Raw genomic sequence first — 17,978 nt, 5'->3', positions numbered from 1 at the left:
ACTATATAGTCTGAAAAATTAATCAAATATTCAGATAGCAATGGAAAAGAACTTGGTGTGTGTGAGCAAGCTGAAACACAAGGTTAAAATGTCATCAATATGTATAATTGAAAAAGATGACCTGGTCATATGCCAAGAATGAGGGTAACTGAGAAAGCCTGAGTGCTAAACTGATATCCATGTTTATCAAGAGAAAGCAAGGAAGACCCCTTTTCCCCACCCCCATCCCCGGGCAGGGGGCCAGTCTTTGAACTTGGATGGGAAAAACAAATCTTTATTTTCACTGACCTTTAAATGAAATGTAGCATTTCTTTTCTTTAAAAAACATTTTGTAAGCTTTACTGGACTACAAAAAGGTTCCATTACAAAAAAGCTAAGAACTATTATGTAGCAAACTTACACAATGGGAACATTGATAAATAAGTGTTGCATAGGATAGATATTGCTGGAGGGATCATTCATAGCAATCAATTACAGATGCATTTGAGTAGTAATGGAAGGTATTTTATTTAGAAAAACATCATGAACTTATGTCAAAAGACCCAGTATATACATAGCAATATACCAGTTAGAAAGTGTGTTTACAAGTGCCATGAAAATGCTGAGTAAAAATGTAATCTGTGTATAATTAGGAAAAGTTTCTGAAAGGAGGTGGGTTTTGAGCAATATTTGAAAAAGAATGGAATAGGGCACTGTGGGAGTGTAGGTATTTATTAATCACATTTAAAAGCAAACTTAGTCAAGTTAAAAGCTTGTTGATTCAAGTTGAAAAAACTTCACTATACATTTATCCATAAAGAATTTTTATTTTCAATTCTATGAGAAACCATGAGAATGTAAAATGTGGCTAGCACAACTGAAGTTCATATTGATTTGCCTTTAAATGCCACTTGCAGATTGTTTCTTTCATATCTATAATCTAAATTATTAGTTGCACAAGAACTTTATGAAATCACTGAAGAGAACTAAAAACAATACTGTGACCTATTACTATCCCAGCTGGTGTGTTTTAAGTGTTAAGTATCTTATCTGAGCACTTGTTTCTGTTCAGTAAATGTGTTTCTTTTAGCTACTCAGTTTTGATTCAAAAGTGTTCATTTTAGTTAGACTCTCCATTGTAGTTTTTCTGAAACATAGAATTTTTTTTCTACACTTTGACTTGATGTTTCTTTGACACTTGCACATCAAAGGATAAGAGATGTATGTAGAGCTTTGTGATTTTATATTCTAGTTCTAAGTCATTTTCAAGGTGCTGTAGATACAGAAGCAAAAATGAAATCATCCCTACCCTAATGGAGATAACATTCTGTTAGAGGAAATGACATCACCATATAAAAAGTACAGGAGAACAAATACAAAAATGAACACAAAGTCCTTTTTGGAGAGAGGGCACTCTAGCTGGAGGGATCAAGAAAACTTCAAGTAGAAGATGGTGCCTGAGCTGAGCAATGAAAGAAAAGATCATTGTATATATTCTATCCCCCCTATCAGACTGAGAGTTGGGACTGTTATTTTAATATTTAATCTTGGCACAGTGTTCTGCCCATAAAAAAGCAATTAATGTTGAATTAATTAAATATGCTACTGTGCAAAAGATAGTATGTTGGGCATAGAGGGGAAGACAAAGACATGGTCTTAGGTCTCAAGAAGCTTACCTCAAATAACTGTACCATATTATGTGAGCATACCCACAGCCCTCTTGACCAGGGTCCACCTTCTCCCCGAACATACTAAAAGGGTAGAGCAAAAATTTCTTGGCGGCAGGTTGTTCCCTCTCTTAGTGCAACTCCATTGGCTGAACTATCCGCCCCATTGTGCTTTCCCCTTCCCTGTCCCATAACGGAATTAGCTTTGGGTACAATAATAGCTAGTTATTTTCTTTATGCAGTAAATTTAACTGATACCTTAAAAGAGTAAACCTTCCACTAAGATAATAAAGTAAATCTCTTACTACGACAATAAAAAAGCAACTTGAAAACATTCATTTTATTTTCCCAACAATTATTTGTACTTGTGATTGCTATTAATATCAAAGGAAACATACTATAGCATATAAGGTTTCAGTTGTGTAAGAGAAAGGCAAGGCCATCTGTGGGGAAAGGGACAACAGAGTAGAGGAAATAAGTCAAAATCCGAAAAGATGCAAACGTTATAAAAACTTAAGAAATTTAATACCACCCCCTTCTTACCTATGATGCAAAGCCTTTAATGCCTTTACAGGAGATCAGTGGCAGAACAATAAAAGCCTAATACTCGTGCTGCACTTTTACTGCAGTACTGGCATGGTGATGGTTAATGTAGCTTTCCCTGAGACAAATTGTGCTGTAGTTGACTCATTATCAACCAATTCTGGAAGATCTACCTGTAATCGGTACTTCTCAGAGACCTCAATCACTAAATCATCCTAAAAGAGAATCACATAAATTTAATAGATTTGTTTTTGCAATCTAGAAATAGAATCTATTCCTGATTTGGTATTGTTATCTCTTCTTTATCTTACCTTAGAAACACTAAGGTCACAGTCACAGATAGAACTAAGACCAGGAAGTTCAACTTTCATCTCAATTCTCAGTGATCTCCCATTCTGATCCTTCACAGTTGTCAGTTTATAATTTGGAGTCTTCAGCTCAACTTGGAGCTCACTACTGGAAATTTCCTCAATCAGACACCCTTGTTTGCTTGGATTATGGTCCTTTGACAATAAAAGTTGTTGAATTTCATCTTGGTTATTCACACTACAGTTTCTCAACTGCTCAAGCGTCAGTTCTTGATGCAAATAAAAGGGGTATGTTTCAGATTATAATAATTAAAATGCAATAAAGTATTGTTAAAAAAAGCCTACTGCATATAGGCTGCATATCAACATTATCTATGTTGTATTTTTATTTCTTTTGTTCAACATTTCCCAATTACATTTTAATGTGGCTGGGGCAGGGCTGGAGTTCAGCAGCACTACCTGCAGCTTATGTGCCTCAAGTTAGACACTTCTGGGTTATAATAACCTGATCTTTTTCATCTGTTCTTGTTTTAGAAAGGAGATTTAAGTTTAATTTTCACTTGTATTGACAAGTGAGTTTATATACATTAGTTTTTACTAAAAATTTCCTTACCTTTCTTCATTTTCTCACTTAAACCTGTTGAATCAGTTTGGATTCCCATAAAATTCTTTTTCATCCTTTGGATGAAACCTTTCTTGCAGGTTTTGGTAATGTGATAGGAATGAGAAAGAGTAAATTGATATCGATCCTCAATGCATTTCATTGTCAGGTGAATAAGTTGATCCATTTCCATTTCATTATCTTTTGCTGCCTTGAGAACAGCAGGGTTGTAGGCAACATCAATCACTGTGTATGATTCTAGGCAGTTCAAACAGTGTTGAATTAACAGAGTTATTTATGTAATGTTACTGTCAGGTTACGATGTTAACCCAATGGTCTGAATTAAGCTAAGGCATCCCAAAAGTAGAATTTTTATCATAGTACTACTGCACAAAAATATTTCCACTAGAACTCCTTGTTGTTAGAACAGTAACTGCCCGAGTATTTAAGAAAATTAAACTAACAGTTTACATATATTCAGTTAACACTGGAGATAACTCTCCATGTGTTTATTAGAAATACAAATTTTTTACCTTAAATACACTTTTGCTGCTAAAATCTATTGGGCGCTAGCTGCTTGCTAAGAAAATAATAAAAAGACTAGATTTGATATTCTACATACCTGATGTCTCAGATACATCTTCTGGCTTGCCAATACACAAAGGTACAGGCTCTGCCTTTGACTGGGGTGCTGGGATTCTTGCCCACTGACATAAGTTGATGAATAATACTTTTTCTTCAGGTTTCTAGGAAACAAAACATTTCCTTGCTCTTTTATTATTATTTTGTACACCACTGAAGAGGCTCCAGGCAATGGCATTCATCAAGCAACTCCTAAGAGTTCGTTATATAGCCTTGAAGGTTCCTGGGGTTGATTCTGTATAGCTTATTTGCATAATGTGCCCCTATAACTCATGAGAATGAAGAGAGAACAAATTAAGTTGGCTTTGTAGCCCTTAGAAAACTTGAGTATGATCAATTGAGGAAGGAAACCTCACTCTTCTACTGAGGCTGAAAGTACTACAAATATGGAGTGAAGGATCTCTAAGTCAGAATATTTTCACTTTTTCTCCTAAATTGGGTAAGAAAAAAAATTCTAGAAGTGGTATTAATTTTTTTGAGAAGGATCCTTCTTTTTCTTTGAATTTCTGTAATCTGGGAGCAGAAACAGGTAAGAACTCCAGAGTGTAGACAAGAAAAGTTAATAGCCAGAGGAGAGCTGAGCCAGTAGAAAGGTTATCAATGTAAAGCAGAAGTCAGCAGCACAGAAAGAACCTCAGTGGATAACACCAACACAACAGGCACAGTGCCAGTTGATATGGTAGAAAGAAGATTGTACTTGAATTCATGGTGGAAAGAAGACTGGACTTGAATTCACTAAGATGGGGTTCAAACCTTGCTTCTGACTTTTCTGAGATGTATTTGGGAAAGTTACCTAGCCCCTCTGTGCTTCAATTTCCTTATCTGTAAAATGGGGATATCAGGGATATGGTTAGCTTTTAGGCCTTAGACCAATGGAGATGTTCAAACAGACTGGATATTTTATAAGTACTTGTATATTCTTCAGGTAAGAGTTAGAAAAGATGATTTCTAATGTCCCTTCCAAGTCTAGTATTCTGGAATTCTGTGGTTCCACATGTCTTGTTCCAAGTGAGAATAAAGTATCTGGTTTCTTTCCCATATGTAGAAACCAAGCCTACTTATGCTTCTCCTTATTTCATTTCCCAGATATTTAATGGAGTCTGACTTGGACTAGAAAAGGACCAAGGTGGAGAAAATCCATGGATGCACCTGCTTTTTTCCATTCCATTAGCTGGGAAACTCCTGATCAGTACTATCTTTGGCATCAACATGCAGTTGCTGATTCTGGAATCTTTAAATACCACTTTGTGGTAGAAATAAAGACGTGAAACAATCATTTCATCAAAAATCTCCCCATCCTCAAGCCCCCTTTCTACGAACCAAGATCTTGGTCTGCAAACAGAGCTGTGGCTCAGGAGCAGCACAGTGTTTCTTCCCTTCCTTCAGCTGCTGTTGAATGAACTTCTCATAACGTTCAGGGTCACTTTCAGCCAGGTCATCTAGGAGGTTCCAGAGTTGAGTCACTTGGGTAAGCACACCTTTTGGTGATGATTCCATGACCTGGAATCGAGTGGGTCTACCAAACTGTGAAAAGACATATCCTCCCTGAGGAAAGGCTACTTGGAAGATGCTAAAGCATTTGTATGACCTAGGCAAGGTTTTAAAATAGTACCCCTGTCCACTTGAAAACTGCACCCCCCCCCCCCCCCTTGTTATATTATACCACAAGCTGTGGGACTTTAACTGCAACATTTTATTTCCCTGATACAAGGATGCATGAAATTTCTTAGCGTTTAAAAAAAAAGTGCATTTATAAAAATGAATATTAAAAAGTGTTCATTGCAATCCCCCCTTTCTCAGTCCCCTCCGCTGCTCCCTACAGCGCCTGTGTTACCTATTCCTAGTCCCATCTATGACTATCATTTGATTCCAAGCCCTTCTTTTGATCTGGGGAAGGAGTGGGGCAGGGATGGACCCTTTGGGAAGACCAGCATTCTCAGTAACGCCCTCGACCCTTTCTCCGCTCCGCCCCGCCTCTGCTTTAAGCTCTTCTTCGGGCCCCTCTACGCGGGGGTCTCCTCGCCCTGAGGTCCCTCACCCACCGAGCCCAGGGTCGGGGGGACACTCTCTCCCCAGCATCTCTATGCCCGTCCTAGTGGAGTCAGAGCTGTCTCCAGCTCCTGCCTCAGTTTCTCTACACCCGCCCCCACGTCCCCTCATTTCTCCCTATCCTTTCTCCTCAAGTGTTTCTGGCAAGGAGGAACGGAAGGGGATTTGGAGCTTCTGACCCGCCTTCTCGGCCAACTCCCGGGGAAACAGACCGCCAGCCTGTTCTGACAGACTCTCTAGTCTGAATGCTAGCGCCCCCGCGGCTGCGGTTACCAGGGCAACCTGTCGCGGTGCGACGTCTAACAGGGACCGGAGACCTCCCAGCGTCCGTGCACCCCTCACATCCAGTTCCGGGGACAACTTCGGCCCACACTAGGTTGGGGGCTTCTCTGGTCTTCTCCGGTCAGCCCCGGTCTTGCTTTTCCGGGGTAGCCGCTGTCTACCGATTTTCCTAGAGTGATATTTCCTAGCTTTAGGCCCGGAGAGAGTCCAGAGAACTCTCGTGGGAAGGGCTAAGGGGAGGGATACAGCGCTTCCGAAGGGGAAGTCTTTCTTAGTACACTCGGGAAGTACTTCCTACTTCCGGCCAAGACTGGAAGGTGGCCCAAAAGGCTCTTCCCTCCCCGGTCTGCCCCGGGACGCCGGAGCTCACGGTATGGGGGCGGGTTTGGGCGCGGGGTTGCTTGACTTGGATCCCAGCCACTGAGCCGCGGTGTCCCAGCCGCTTTTCGACGAAGAGACTTAAAGCATCCTACGACCTCGGCGGAGTTTGGGGGGAAAGGAAAGGGTCGGAGCTCCTGTGGGGGAGGGACCCCATGGGTGGGCGGCCACCCTCTCCCCCCGCCTCCAAGGCCGCGGAGGAAAGGACGAGGAGTCCTAGGGCCCCCAGTCACGTCAGGAGAGTCGGGCCCAGGATCCGGGCGGCTGGGGTGGAAAACCGACCCCTGGGCGTCTCCGGGGCCCACTGGCCCCGACCCCATTGTGCAGACGAACAAACTGAGGTCCAGAGGAGGGAAGTCGTTGAGGTCCTAAGTCTAGGTGGAGTGGGGTCGTGAGTGGCAGGGTCGGGATTCGAACCAGGCCCCGGATTCTTGTGGCAGAGCTCGCCTTGTTGCCGCGTCTGACCTGGGGCACCTTCTTTCACGTGTTTTTAGGAAAGTTTATACATGTCTTCGGGGGTTGGCTGGGGGTGGGCGGCTGGGGGGGGGGGAGGGCGGTATGTGGTTGTGGAATCGTGGCTTCAAGTCCCTACTCCCCTTGCAAACTTTGAACTTGTCCTTTAGAATCTTGCGGTCTGTGTACACAATAGGCCATGAAAATTTTCCCGAAGGGAAAACTGGACGCAGTTGATGTGCTTAAGGGATGTCAGATGTTACAGTTGCTATTGACCACCTACCCCCGTTCTTGCTGATCAGACTGTTTGATGCCCATTAAGACCATACGGTAAAGAATGAGGGGTGGGCTGTGGTTTTGGCTTTGACACCGATTTATTTACCTTGGTCAAATAATTAAAACTCTATGGAATCCAGATTCTTGAATTGTCAAATAGGGTTAAGAATATCTGTTCTTATTTCATGGACTTTCAGTTTGTCATAGCCAAAAAACGCTTTTGAAGGTTGTCAGTTTCTTCATCTGTAAAATGAGGAGGTTGGATTAGATAATATGTTTCCTTTCAATTCTAAATCCTGTGACGTTAACTTGAATCTGATCCAGCTCACTCATCTTGCAGATGAGGAAACAGAGACCCAGAAAGGGGAAGTTACTTGCCCACCTCAAAGAATTGTGAGACTCAGGTGAAAAGAATGAGACTCACAAAAAATTGTGACTCAGGTGAAAAGGATATATTTGAAAAACATACAAGTGTAATGTAGGAGATATTATTCTTAATGATGGTGTTTCTACACATTTCAGGTTAAAGAATGTCCCGGATCCCTCTGGGGAAAGTCCTTCTGAGAAATGTTATTCGGCACACAGATGCCCACAATAAGGTAGGAGGATAGTGTTGCAGTCCCTGGCAGGGCTTCCTTTAGGTCTCTGTGTTTTGATTTAGTGTAGGACTTAGATTCATGATATGCAGTTTTATAATGTAGAAGGCTGTTAAAAGAGGAATATAAGCAACAGCAGGGGAATATGACTGTGTGACTAGCCTAAGAGTAGGAGTAAATCTGGCATCATTCCAGCCCTGATCCTTTTGGGGCTGAATTTGGAGCCTTCCTCTCCAAAGAAACTGCTTTAACAATGACACTCAGGCATTTATTTCAGCTCCCCCTCCCTTTTCCATCACTGAAGCTTTCATTATCATGAGCCCACCATTGGTGAGGGTAGAAGCAGGCTGCTTCTGACACCAGGGCTCTCTCTTTCTCCAGGACTTACTATTCCGTTCTTCACCACCAGATGTGGAGAGCACCATCTCCTCAGCCCTCTATAACAAGTGCCTGAACTCTAGGTCTCTACTATTATGATAATATCCAGAACCAGAACCTTAGACACCAGGCCTGACCAGGAGTCATGTGCATGCTCTATATGCAGGGTATCTTGTGGGTGTGCATCATTGCGTGACACATTGGGGATGAGGCAAAGAAACTGGTGCTGATTGGGATTACAGTCAGACCCCTTCAAAACTCATCTCCAGGTATTTGTCTACCCAGTCTCCTTACTTGCTTAGCCTTTTCTTCTGTGATTTTTGAGAGAATAAAGTCTGGAGTTGTCTTCCATGATCAAAGGACCATAGTGGAAGGGAACCTTAGCCATTTGTGTTCCCCCAATGTATGGCTAGCAAAACTAATAGCTGGAATTTCTGTCAAGTTGAAAGGCTCTTTGTCTTCTACCACTTATTTCACTCTTATCACTATTCTATTCAGCCTGGCTCTTCCCCAATTCCTATCCTTCTCTGCCTTTCTCTCCATACAATTATTAACCAACTTTCCTTCATCCGGGACTTCTCATTTCACTCCCTTCCCATCTGCTTGCACTCAGAGAAACTGGGCTTCTTCTGTAAGACACTACATCCCTGGTAACCTCCAGGCCTGATGCTCTTCCTCCTGTGCCCCTCCAACTTTAAAGCTTGATTCTGACTTCTAAATATCTGTTTCAGATCTTTGATGCAATTATCTGCTGGTCTCCAGTTATTCTTTCCCATTTTTAAAATTGTCAGACCGTCTAGTTACAACACACAGGACAATGTGAGGCAGCATAGTACAATGGAAGGAAGACCTGTCTAGCTGTGTAACCCTGAATAAGTCACTTTACCTCTGGGCCATGGTTTACTCATCTGTAAAGTGAGGGAATTAGATTCAGTGGCCTTTAAGGTCCTTTCCAGCTCTAAATCTATCATCATTCATTACTATTATCACATATTACATTCAGTATAAGTTCATTATTTGACTCAAAGTCTAGTTCTCTACTTCAACCCGTACCATACTCAGGGACTTCAAAATATTTATGTATGCATTGATGCCTCTTCAGTTCCTATGGACCTGTATTTTTACTTTACCTCAGAATTTACTTTACCTCATCTCTCATCATCATCCATAAATATACCATATTCACGATCCTGAACTCTCAAATTCCACCCAGTCTAACAACCTGTTCTGTCATTTCTTCCTCTGCTTCATTTCTCCTAAATCTATTGTAAGACACCACCATGACCTCTGGTCCTTTCATTCCTCCATGGTCCCAGTCCATTATGCTTCTGTCATAGTCTAGACCTGTAGTTCACCATACACTATCCCCTCCCCTTGCATCTTTTGCCTTTTTGTCTGTTTGCTGCTCCCCTTTTGCCAGGCCCTATGCCTGGGTTATCTCCATCTTCTGCCTTTGCTTTTTCTAATCTTCTGCTGAACACTGCTGGGGAAAGTCACACAAATGTAAATTTGATCATTTCTTCAAGGCTCTTAATCCTTAGGCAAGATCATTCTTCCCTGATTAACTCTATCTCTTGTGTGTTTTAGAAGCTTCCTACATCACCCCTGCCTTCCTTTGTCTACAGAGAGAGGACCTTAGCTCCTCCTTAACTGAGAAAATTCAAGCCATCCATTGTGAATTACCTTTTGTCTTTTCCACATCTCAAAACTCCCCCCTCTCTTTGTGAACTTGCCCCTTCAGTCATTCTCTCTCTATGCAGTTTTTTGGGGGAGGCTGCCTCTGGCAGCCATTTTTATTTTCTAGAAGGAGCATAGCATAGAGATCAAGTGCAGGACTTAAAACCACAATTTCCTGTGTTCAAATCCTATCTCTGACACCAGCTCTGAAGCTTTGTTAGCTGTGTGATCCTGACAAGTCACCTCATCTCTGTGCCTCAGGCAATACATTCTATTGAAGGGTCTCACTAAGACTTTGGTCTTTCTCTGTCTGTAGTTGACCAGCTGACCTGGAAGTAAGTCATTACATTATAGTGTAATACACTATAATTATGGTGTTTTTCACTATCATTTATCTTCATGAGAGAAGATAACAGATCTTCTCTTATGGTGTATCTATTCCCTTATTATAACATTGTGTTATAGTGTCATTTCTGTCCGTAACATTTTTATTTGTTGCTTTTCTGGTTCATTTTCAGATTCAGGAAGAGACAGATATGTGGAAGATAAGAGAACTGGAGAAACAGATGGAAGATGCTTATCGGGGGACAGAAAGGAGAATATTACCCAGGAGCTCGAGGTGGATTTACAGCTTCAAGAACTAAAATAATACTCAAGAAGGTTTTGAAAATCACACCCCTTGTGTTTAAAAAACATCTTAGTTTCCTCAGGCCAGCAGGCAGAATTCCATAGTCAGTTCTTTTTAGTCACTGAACATTCTGTATATTGTGAATCCAGACACAAGCATAGATTTAGTGACTTGTAGCTATGACTTCATTTACCTGCAGAATCTTTTGCATCCATATATGTTGGAAAAGTTGAGAATTTCTCCATAAACATAGACAAGAGTGTTATGGTTCTGCAGTCTTCATCTTTACCTTTGTATTTTTAGTTGGCTCTTCACTAACAGCTTGTAATTGCCTCTTATGGGCCCTATCTTTTATCTATTTTTTTTTTAAAAGCAATTGGGGTTAAGTAACTTGCTCAAGGTTACATGGCCAGTTATTTCTGGGTGTGGTGCTGAGTATCTAAGCCCAGATTTGATCCCCAGGTCATCCCGACACTGGAGCCCGTGCTCTTACTCGATGAGCCACCTGGCCGTCCCTAAGCAATTGGGGTTAAGTAACTTGCTCAAGGTTACATGGCCAGGTATTTCTGGGTGGGTGTTAAGTGTCTGAGCCCGGGATTCCATCCCCAGGTCATCCCAACACTGGAGCCAGTGCTCTTACTCGCTGTGCTACCTGGCCACCCTTCTTTCATCTATTCTTGAATCATTAAGTCATACAATATCTCAGCCTTATTCACCTATTTGAGTATGATTGTGTAGAGTTGTGTGAGTACAGGGGTCCACTGATCCTTAAGTGTTTGGCTATGTGGGAATGGAGATTGATCCCACAGATATCAGTTATCCACTTATTAAAATTATGTACAGGGAGTCCTCATTAGAAGCAGGCTTTAATAAATATTAAAAAAATTTCTTTGGTTTATGCATTAAAAGAGATTCTATTTTAATTTGGCAGTCTACTAGTTACGCATTTAGTAGTACTGCCCTTTTTTCTTTTTTTTCTTTAATTGTTCAATTCAAAATGGCATTTCTAGTAACATTATAATATACTATGCCTCTTTTAAATGTGGATGCTCTGTATATTGATATGGATCAGTAATGAAAAGAGGTTTGTGTTCTGATTGGTTGTTAGTGAAGGTTAGGTGAAACTGGCAGTAGTCCAGAAGTGACCTAATTGCTTGTTCCTGGGCTCTACTATGCACTGGAATAGAGTAGAACAAATAATATATTATTTCCACGATACGAAGTGGTAGAATAACCCAGAGAGATAAAACAGATGATGTCTTTCACAGAGATGATTCTCAACAAGCACTAGGTCAGAGAGGGCTTCTCTCTGCTTGTTCTGTAAACCCTATATCATGTCCCCTAAAAGAGCTGTACACATTACTTCTAAATCTAAATGTAGGCCTTTCTACCCTAGCCGAATGCGAAGTGATGGTTTTGATGAAGAAAGCCATCGAGTCTACTGGAGGACAAAGCAAGAAATTCCTGGGACGTTTGAAGATGATTTGATTAGGACTCGATCCTGGAACAGAAAGCTATATAATTATGAGGCCAACATGCCAGACAGGTTTGTGACCAAAATACTTCCTCAATGATTTTGCTTTTTAAATTCCATTGTGCCAGTGTAGGTGTCATAGATCCATAGGTAGTCATCTGGGTCACCCCTTTCATTTCAGAGATGAGGAAATTTCAGCTCATAGAGATGATGTGAGTTGTCAGGTCACATAGCCATGAAGTGCAAGAGGTAGGGCCCAAATTCAGGTCTTTTGATTTCTAATCTAATGTTACTTTTACTTCATCATAGAGAGTTCCATTTTTGAAAACATCCTTTATGTCTTATGAACTTACTGAATTACTCCAGGGTTCTGTCTCTGAGTTGGTGCTATCAAAGAATCATTTAATGTTCCTTATGGTTTGAGGACTAGCACATTATTATATGAACAGAGGAACAAAAGAGCCCATCATCTGTAAATGTTTTCTCCTTGTGCTTCAAAAAAATGCAGCTAATTTACTAATAAGCATGGCATGATAGAGTGGAAAATTCACTAGATTGTGAATTAAGAGACCTAAATTTAAGTCCCAACTTTACCACTAATTTGCTATAAGACTTGGAGTAAGTCCTTCCCCAAATGTGGTCTTCTTACATCTTTATTTGTGAAATGAAGGTGTTGGACTATATTTCTTAAATTTCTCCCCCTCTGTAGTCTGCAATTCCATGAAGCGGCACTGTCACATTTTTTTCGTTTAATCCCAATGTCCTTTTGATATTTAATTTCTGAACATCTAGTGCATTTCTCTTAACAGACTCCACTCTATCATTTTATAGGTGGGGTCACAGTGGATATAAAGAACTATATCCTGAGGAATTTGACACAGACAGGTAAGGTCTGTAGGTTTACTAAGGAAAAAAAGAAAAGCAAATCAGCCTGTTTTAATTTATAAATTGTGTTGCCATTATGTATTTTTTTGCTTTTTTGAATAAAGGACATTTGAAATCATTTGCCTCTGTCCACATGACCAGAGACACTGGTGACTACTTCAGTAGGAAGAAGGCAGTGTGTTTTATTGGCTACTGCTTTTTGGTATTTCCAAATGGCTCTGCAATTATTGTGACTTATTCCTTGTAATACTCCAGTGAAATAGGGTAGTTATTATTACCCTTACTTTATAGGTGAGAAAACTAAGACTCAAAGGGAAAGTAAATCACTCTGTCACTTAGCAACCCTTTGGCAAGTTGGAATTGAAACCTAAGCCTTAGGCTTAACTCCTCACTTAGGCTATTAACCAGTGCTGTTTCTCAAGTTTATATGTACGACATTAATGCATAAATAAAATTCTGCTCCTATGACATTTATCTTTTTTTGCTCTATTCATAGTGATCAGCAAGATGCTATTAATGGAAGAAACACACCTCCCCAGGAAAAGTCATCTACTCATGAATCCCATAAACGTAAGAGGTCAAAGAAATCCCACAAAAAAAAGCAAAAAAAACGGTCACACAAAAAACAAAAGAAAAGCAAAAAGGAAGTCACAGATAGAGCTGCAGATTCCTCAAGCGAATGCTCAGGAGAAACTCAGGTTTCCAGTGCTAGGAAAGGGAAACAATCACATAAACGGAAGAAAAAATCAAGGAAAAAGGCTCTGAAGAAACCTGTTTCTTTCTCAGAGTCAGAAAGTGATTCTTCTCACCCAGATGATTCAGCATCCAGTAGTTCTGAGGAAAGTGAGGAAAAAGATGCCAAGAAAACCAAAAGGAAAAAGGATCAGAAAGGTCACATCACCCCAACAAAGAGGAAGAGTGAGGTACAAGAGAGAACCAGCAAGCGGAAGAACTGGAAGGTGGCCACAGATGAAAAGACGGATGAGAGCTCTGAGGAGGATTAAATGGAGGGAGGCTTCGCCCTCCAGGTTTCCCAGGTGACCCCTTAGACTTGATGGGTGTGGCAGGGGCCCTCTCTTGTTAGAACAAGTGGCCCAAGTGGTGAGAGCTACCTTGTGCCATCTGAATCCTGATGGATTTTTCTCCTATTTGAGCCTGTTAAACTTGATCCCCTTTTATTGGTAATGGGGAAGCTGTTGTTAGTTTTTGTAATGAAGGTTTCTTGAAGAGATTACTTTTTGTAATTAGCCACACTCAGTCTCATGCACACTATTCCCCAAATCAGAGGAAACAGAAGCCAGTAATCTGGGAACTCCCACTAAAGTGCTCAGTTTGGGGAAAGCAAGTGTTTAGGCCCAAGAGGACAGTGTGGAGAGATGACTTTCCTTTGTTGACTAGCCCCATGTGCAGGTGGTATGACCCCAAAGAACTCAACAAGGAAATCGTTGTGGGGCCTTATTGTTTAATCACTCCAGATCATCTTCCTCTGACCTTCTTTACAGCAGGTGTCATACCTGGCTCTTCATTCTCAGCCTTGGTGCCTTTGAACCTTAGATATGTATATCTAGACCCCAGTTTGATTTTAATATTGAACGTTCAGTTCTATTCTGGCTGGCCCAGTGTTCTTGAGGAAATGGGCACAGGAATGAGCCTTTTTCCCCTTGCAATAAAAACTACAGGCAGCTGTCACCAGAAGGGAGTGGGGCTCTCTTGGTACATTTTCCCCACTGGGGGTAGGGTCCATAAACCTACGTTCTTTATAGCCCGTGAGCCTAAGTCTGAATCAGGCAGTAAAAGTCTCCCAGCATACTTATAAATTTTGCCTGAATTTAATTGTATGTGAAGTTATTTCTTTTGGCTATTTAAGATGGTCTTAGTTTGAATGTTCAAACTAGTTCAGATTAGGATCTGACCATGCTGTCCAGTTGTGTGCCCTGAACTGGATTCAGGACACTGATTACAGGTATCATTTAAATAGTCTTGTCTTTCCTTGTTTTTGTCTCCAAGTCTGTAAATGAATTCCAGATTTCACCTCTAACTAGAAAGTCAGGTCAGCTCCAAAATAATGTAGGTCTCTCAGGGACATATTTGCCTCTTCCCAGCCTTCATGGGACTCAAAATAACCCCCAACCCAGCAGAGAAAGTTGGCCTATTTAATTTTGTTCAATTGGGACCTACTGGTGTTTAAAATAAGGCCCCAAGTTTCCTTTGGGGGTATGGTTAGGAGCAGGGGTAATGTGGAATATACTTTTCACCCCCAAAATTCTGTGATTTAATGGATATAGCTAAACTTTGCCCCAATTAAAAGAGAAGAAATACTTCTGACTGAAGGTGTTATATAGCTGTTACTTAAAAAGTAAGCCTAATCCTGGTTCTGCCATTATCAACTATATTTGTGAGGTCTGAAACAAGTCATTTAACCTCTTGTGCCTAAAATGGGAATAATACTGACCTCATTGGGAGTATTATAGACAAAACAAAGGGCAAAGTAACGGGAGATACCGTACAATGATAGAATATAATTAAGTTTCCACATAATACCTAAGATTCTGTAGTTATGAATTACTTCTAAAAGCCTCTGTACAAAATAGGATTCTACCGTCTACAGAATTAACCTTCAAATACATCTTTGGGCAAAAGCCCTCCATCCACTGGTTAGCCAATAGGTGCTACCTTTTTTGGACGTCTATATGACTTACTAACTCTTCTGGCTCCAGTTTATGTACTCTTAGCCAACTACCACTAAATGCCAGTTTTTATCAGGAATTTTTTGAAGCGAAGGCCTATTACTTGGTAGAGATTTTAGCTGTAGGAGATTCTAAAATGACAATCTCTTAACTTAAAGCAAACAGTATTTTCTGTGGTCCTCTAGGAAATAGGATCCTAACTAGTATTGTTTTTCATGCCTTTTTTTCAACATTGTTTTTTGCACCAAGTTTATTCTAAGCACTTGACAGGTTAGGGGAGTCTGTAGAAGTTTGTACTGTCACATGAGCCAAGAGCCTTTTCTCATACTAGCAGCTCCACCTCCTTTTCTAGTCAATGTGTCTTCGCTGCAGCCAGGTTTTTATTTTTGGTCATGTTTACTCTAATTACTTGTATGTAGGTATATGGGAGCAAAAGGGCTGTCTTTGCTCTCTACTACCTTCTAAACTCCAAACTTTCCTTTTCTAGCCTTACTTGGCTTCTAAAGTACTTACAGTCCCCGAGTGAAAGGCTCAGGGTAGCTTTTAAATCCAGTGTCTCCCATTTGCACTACCAGCATTGGAACCCATTTTTTCTTTGGTAAGTGTTTTAGGATTTTCAACTAGTCAGGGATCTCTTAAACGTTGAGGTAGGTTTTTTTTTTTAATAAAATAATTAAGACCAGGGTTGGGGGAGTCATATTTATCAAATAAATGATGTAATACAATCTGGAATTCCAAAATTCCAAATAAAGAAATTTCACTTTTTGAACATCTTTGTTATTTTTTAAATACTACATGGTTTGGCCACAGCCCAAAGTTGATTTTGTCAGTTTCTTCACCTTTTCACAAAGAATTCTGCCATGGTATATAAAATCTCCCGTTACAGATCTTTTTTTTTCTTCCATTCATTTCCCTCACTTAGGGTAGAGATGAGGCTTAGCTTACTGGTTCCCTTTCTGTACAATCTGAGCAAATCGGCTGGTGATGGTGAGAGTGGTATCAATGAATCGGTCCACACAACTGGCAAGGCAATTTTCAGTTCGAGAATCTAGACGACTTCCTGGTTTTTCAACACATTTATCCCAGCACAAATCCATGAAGTGGTGTACCTGAGAAGAAGATAGTCATTATAGAGAGGTGTAGAGGGCCAGGTAGTACTTATCTTCCCTCTCTGGTTTTCCCTTTTCCTGTTGTTTGCCCCCATCTACCAGATTGAACTTAAGTCTTCTTTGACACTTCCTTTGCCTTCTGTATTTCCTGTTAGTCCTTCAAAATGTCTCTCGGACTCACCTGCATTTACAGTCACTTTTCTTGTCTAGAACCTTGTCACTTCAAGCTTAAATTACCCATAAAAGTTTCTGTGTCCCTACCCCCGATATATTTTTTACACTGCCGCATCTAGATTATTGTCTAAAGTCTTGGTCACCTCTTTGTTCAAGTATCTCTAAGGGCAATTACCCACTGAAAGCATGATATAGATATAGCATCTGGGGACCTTGGTTTTGAATTCAAGCTTTGCCACCTTTGACCTCGGGCAGTCACAACTTCTGTGGGCCTTAGTTTTGGTCCATAAATGAGGGAGCTGGTCATTTCTAGTTCTAAATGCGTGAACCGAAATCCTAATTCCCTGGCTCTACTCTACCTATCCAGCCCATGCTCACTATTTCCAACACTCATTAAATGGCAGGTGCTATGCATATATGCCCCATATACCTACACCTACACTGTCCTTGTAACAATTTTCACTGTTTCTGCCCCCTTATCCAAATCATTCGAGGCTCAATTTAAATGTCAGCCTCGTGAAAGCTTTCTTAGCTACAGTAACTGAAGGGCTATCTGCATCACAGACCACACAGCGCGGTTTCCATCACACTGTGGTGGCTGCTGCGGGAGCTCTTCCCTGATTCTCAAAAAAAGAGAACTCTCTTTTAAAATATCTGACCTCCATGGGGTTGTGAAAGACATACTTTTAGACTCCAGATCTGAAAATTACATTTTTACTACTTATTACCTGTGTGACCTTGGGCAAGGCATTTCCTCATTCAGGCCTCACGGGAGCGGGCTGGAGCCGGACTGGATTACATCACCTCTAATGTACACCCCCGAGCTACGATTTCCCCCTCCCACATTCCGGAGGGCCCCCTTCTCTGCGCCTTTGGACGCCGGCCTCAGCCCGACACGTCCAATCCCGGAGGACCCGGCTCGGACTCGGCCGCCTCTCCGCTGCTAGCCCGAACTCTGTGGCATTTTCACCTCCACCCCCACGCCGGAGCCCTCCTTTGTCCCCTAGTCCTAAATCTCGGCACCTGTGCAGTGAACTGCGCCTTTTGCTGCTCTGCCGCCACCAGACGCTGCAGTTCAGCCTCATCGGCCTCGGCCAATTCTGCCATGTCTGCCACTCCTCTGGGAGTCCTACTTCCTTCCCGACCCGGATACGCCGACAACGGCTTCCGGCTCATCCGGGGTCTCCTACCC

General features: G+C 41.3%; 3 protein-coding genes across 8 annotated transcripts; 1 reads left to right on the top strand and 2 right to left on the bottom strand.

Annotated features, from left to right (window-relative positions):
- Positions 1-342: 342 nt before the first annotated feature.
- Positions 343-6,199, bottom strand: PIH1D2 (PIH1 domain containing 2). 3 transcript variants are annotated; one of them, XR_011166789.1, is made up of 7 exons: positions 5,969-6,154; positions 5,061-5,264; positions 3,721-3,844; positions 3,111-3,356; positions 2,501-2,766; positions 2,190-2,404; positions 343-2,089 (listed from the first exon to the last, which is right to left on the bottom strand). XR_011166789.1 is itself a non-coding variant. In XM_069080384.1 (6 exons), the coding sequence occupies exons 2-6, from the start codon at positions 5,235-5,237 to the stop codon at positions 2,267-2,269; spliced, it is 951 nt and encodes a 316-aa protein (XP_068936485.1). In that variant the 5' UTR covers positions 5,238-5,264; positions 6,063-6,199; the 3' UTR covers positions 344-2,266. The 3 variants fall into 3 exon arrangements, 2 of the variants coding, with proteins under 2 accessions (XP_068936485.1, XP_068936484.1); XM_069080384.1 differs by having other exon boundaries at positions 344-2,404; positions 6,063-6,199; XM_069080383.1 differs by having other exon boundaries at positions 344-2,404.
- Positions 6,200-6,311: 112 nt separating this feature from the next.
- Positions 6,312-16,272, top strand: NKAPD1 (NKAP domain containing 1). Of its 4 annotated transcripts, XM_069080388.1 has the most exons (7): positions 6,383-6,442; positions 7,701-7,777; positions 8,319-8,421; positions 10,348-10,448; positions 11,854-12,003; positions 12,763-12,816; positions 13,313-16,272. In XM_069080388.1, the coding sequence occupies exons 4-7, from the start codon at positions 10,366-10,368 to the stop codon at positions 13,818-13,820; spliced, it is 795 nt and encodes a 264-aa protein (XP_068936489.1). In that variant the 5' UTR covers positions 6,383-6,442; positions 7,701-7,777; positions 8,319-8,421; positions 10,348-10,365; the 3' UTR covers positions 13,821-16,272. The 4 variants fall into 4 exon arrangements, with proteins under 4 accessions (XP_068936486.1, XP_068936489.1, XP_068936488.1 ...); XM_069080385.1 differs by lacking the exon at positions 8,319-8,421 and having other exon boundaries at positions 6,312-6,442; XM_069080387.1 differs by lacking the exons at positions 6,383-6,442; positions 8,319-8,421 and adding an exon at positions 6,478-6,944 and having other exon boundaries at positions 7,702-7,777.
- TIMM8B (translocase of inner mitochondrial membrane 8 homolog B) lies at positions 16,189-17,977 on the bottom strand. The gene is made up of 2 exons (XM_069080415.1): positions 17,810-17,977; positions 16,189-16,612 (listed from the first exon to the last, which is right to left on the bottom strand). Exons 1-2 carry the CDS (start codon positions 17,960-17,962, stop codon positions 16,445-16,447), a joined length of 321 nt encoding a protein of 106 aa, XP_068936516.1. The 5' UTR covers positions 17,963-17,977; the 3' UTR covers positions 16,189-16,444.
- Between the last annotated feature and the right edge of the window lies 1 nt (position 17,978).

Source organism: Petaurus breviceps, unplaced genomic scaffold, assembly GCF_028583685.1.
Source record: "Petaurus breviceps papuanus isolate PSGF00001 unplaced genomic scaffold, PetGlider_PUasm1.0 91133, whole genome shotgun sequence".
Lineage (NCBI taxonomy): Eukaryota > Metazoa > Chordata > Mammalia > Diprotodontia > Petauridae > Petaurus > Petaurus breviceps.
Note: the sequence above shows the minus strand (reverse complement) of the source record. Positions and strands in the feature narration are given on the sequence as shown.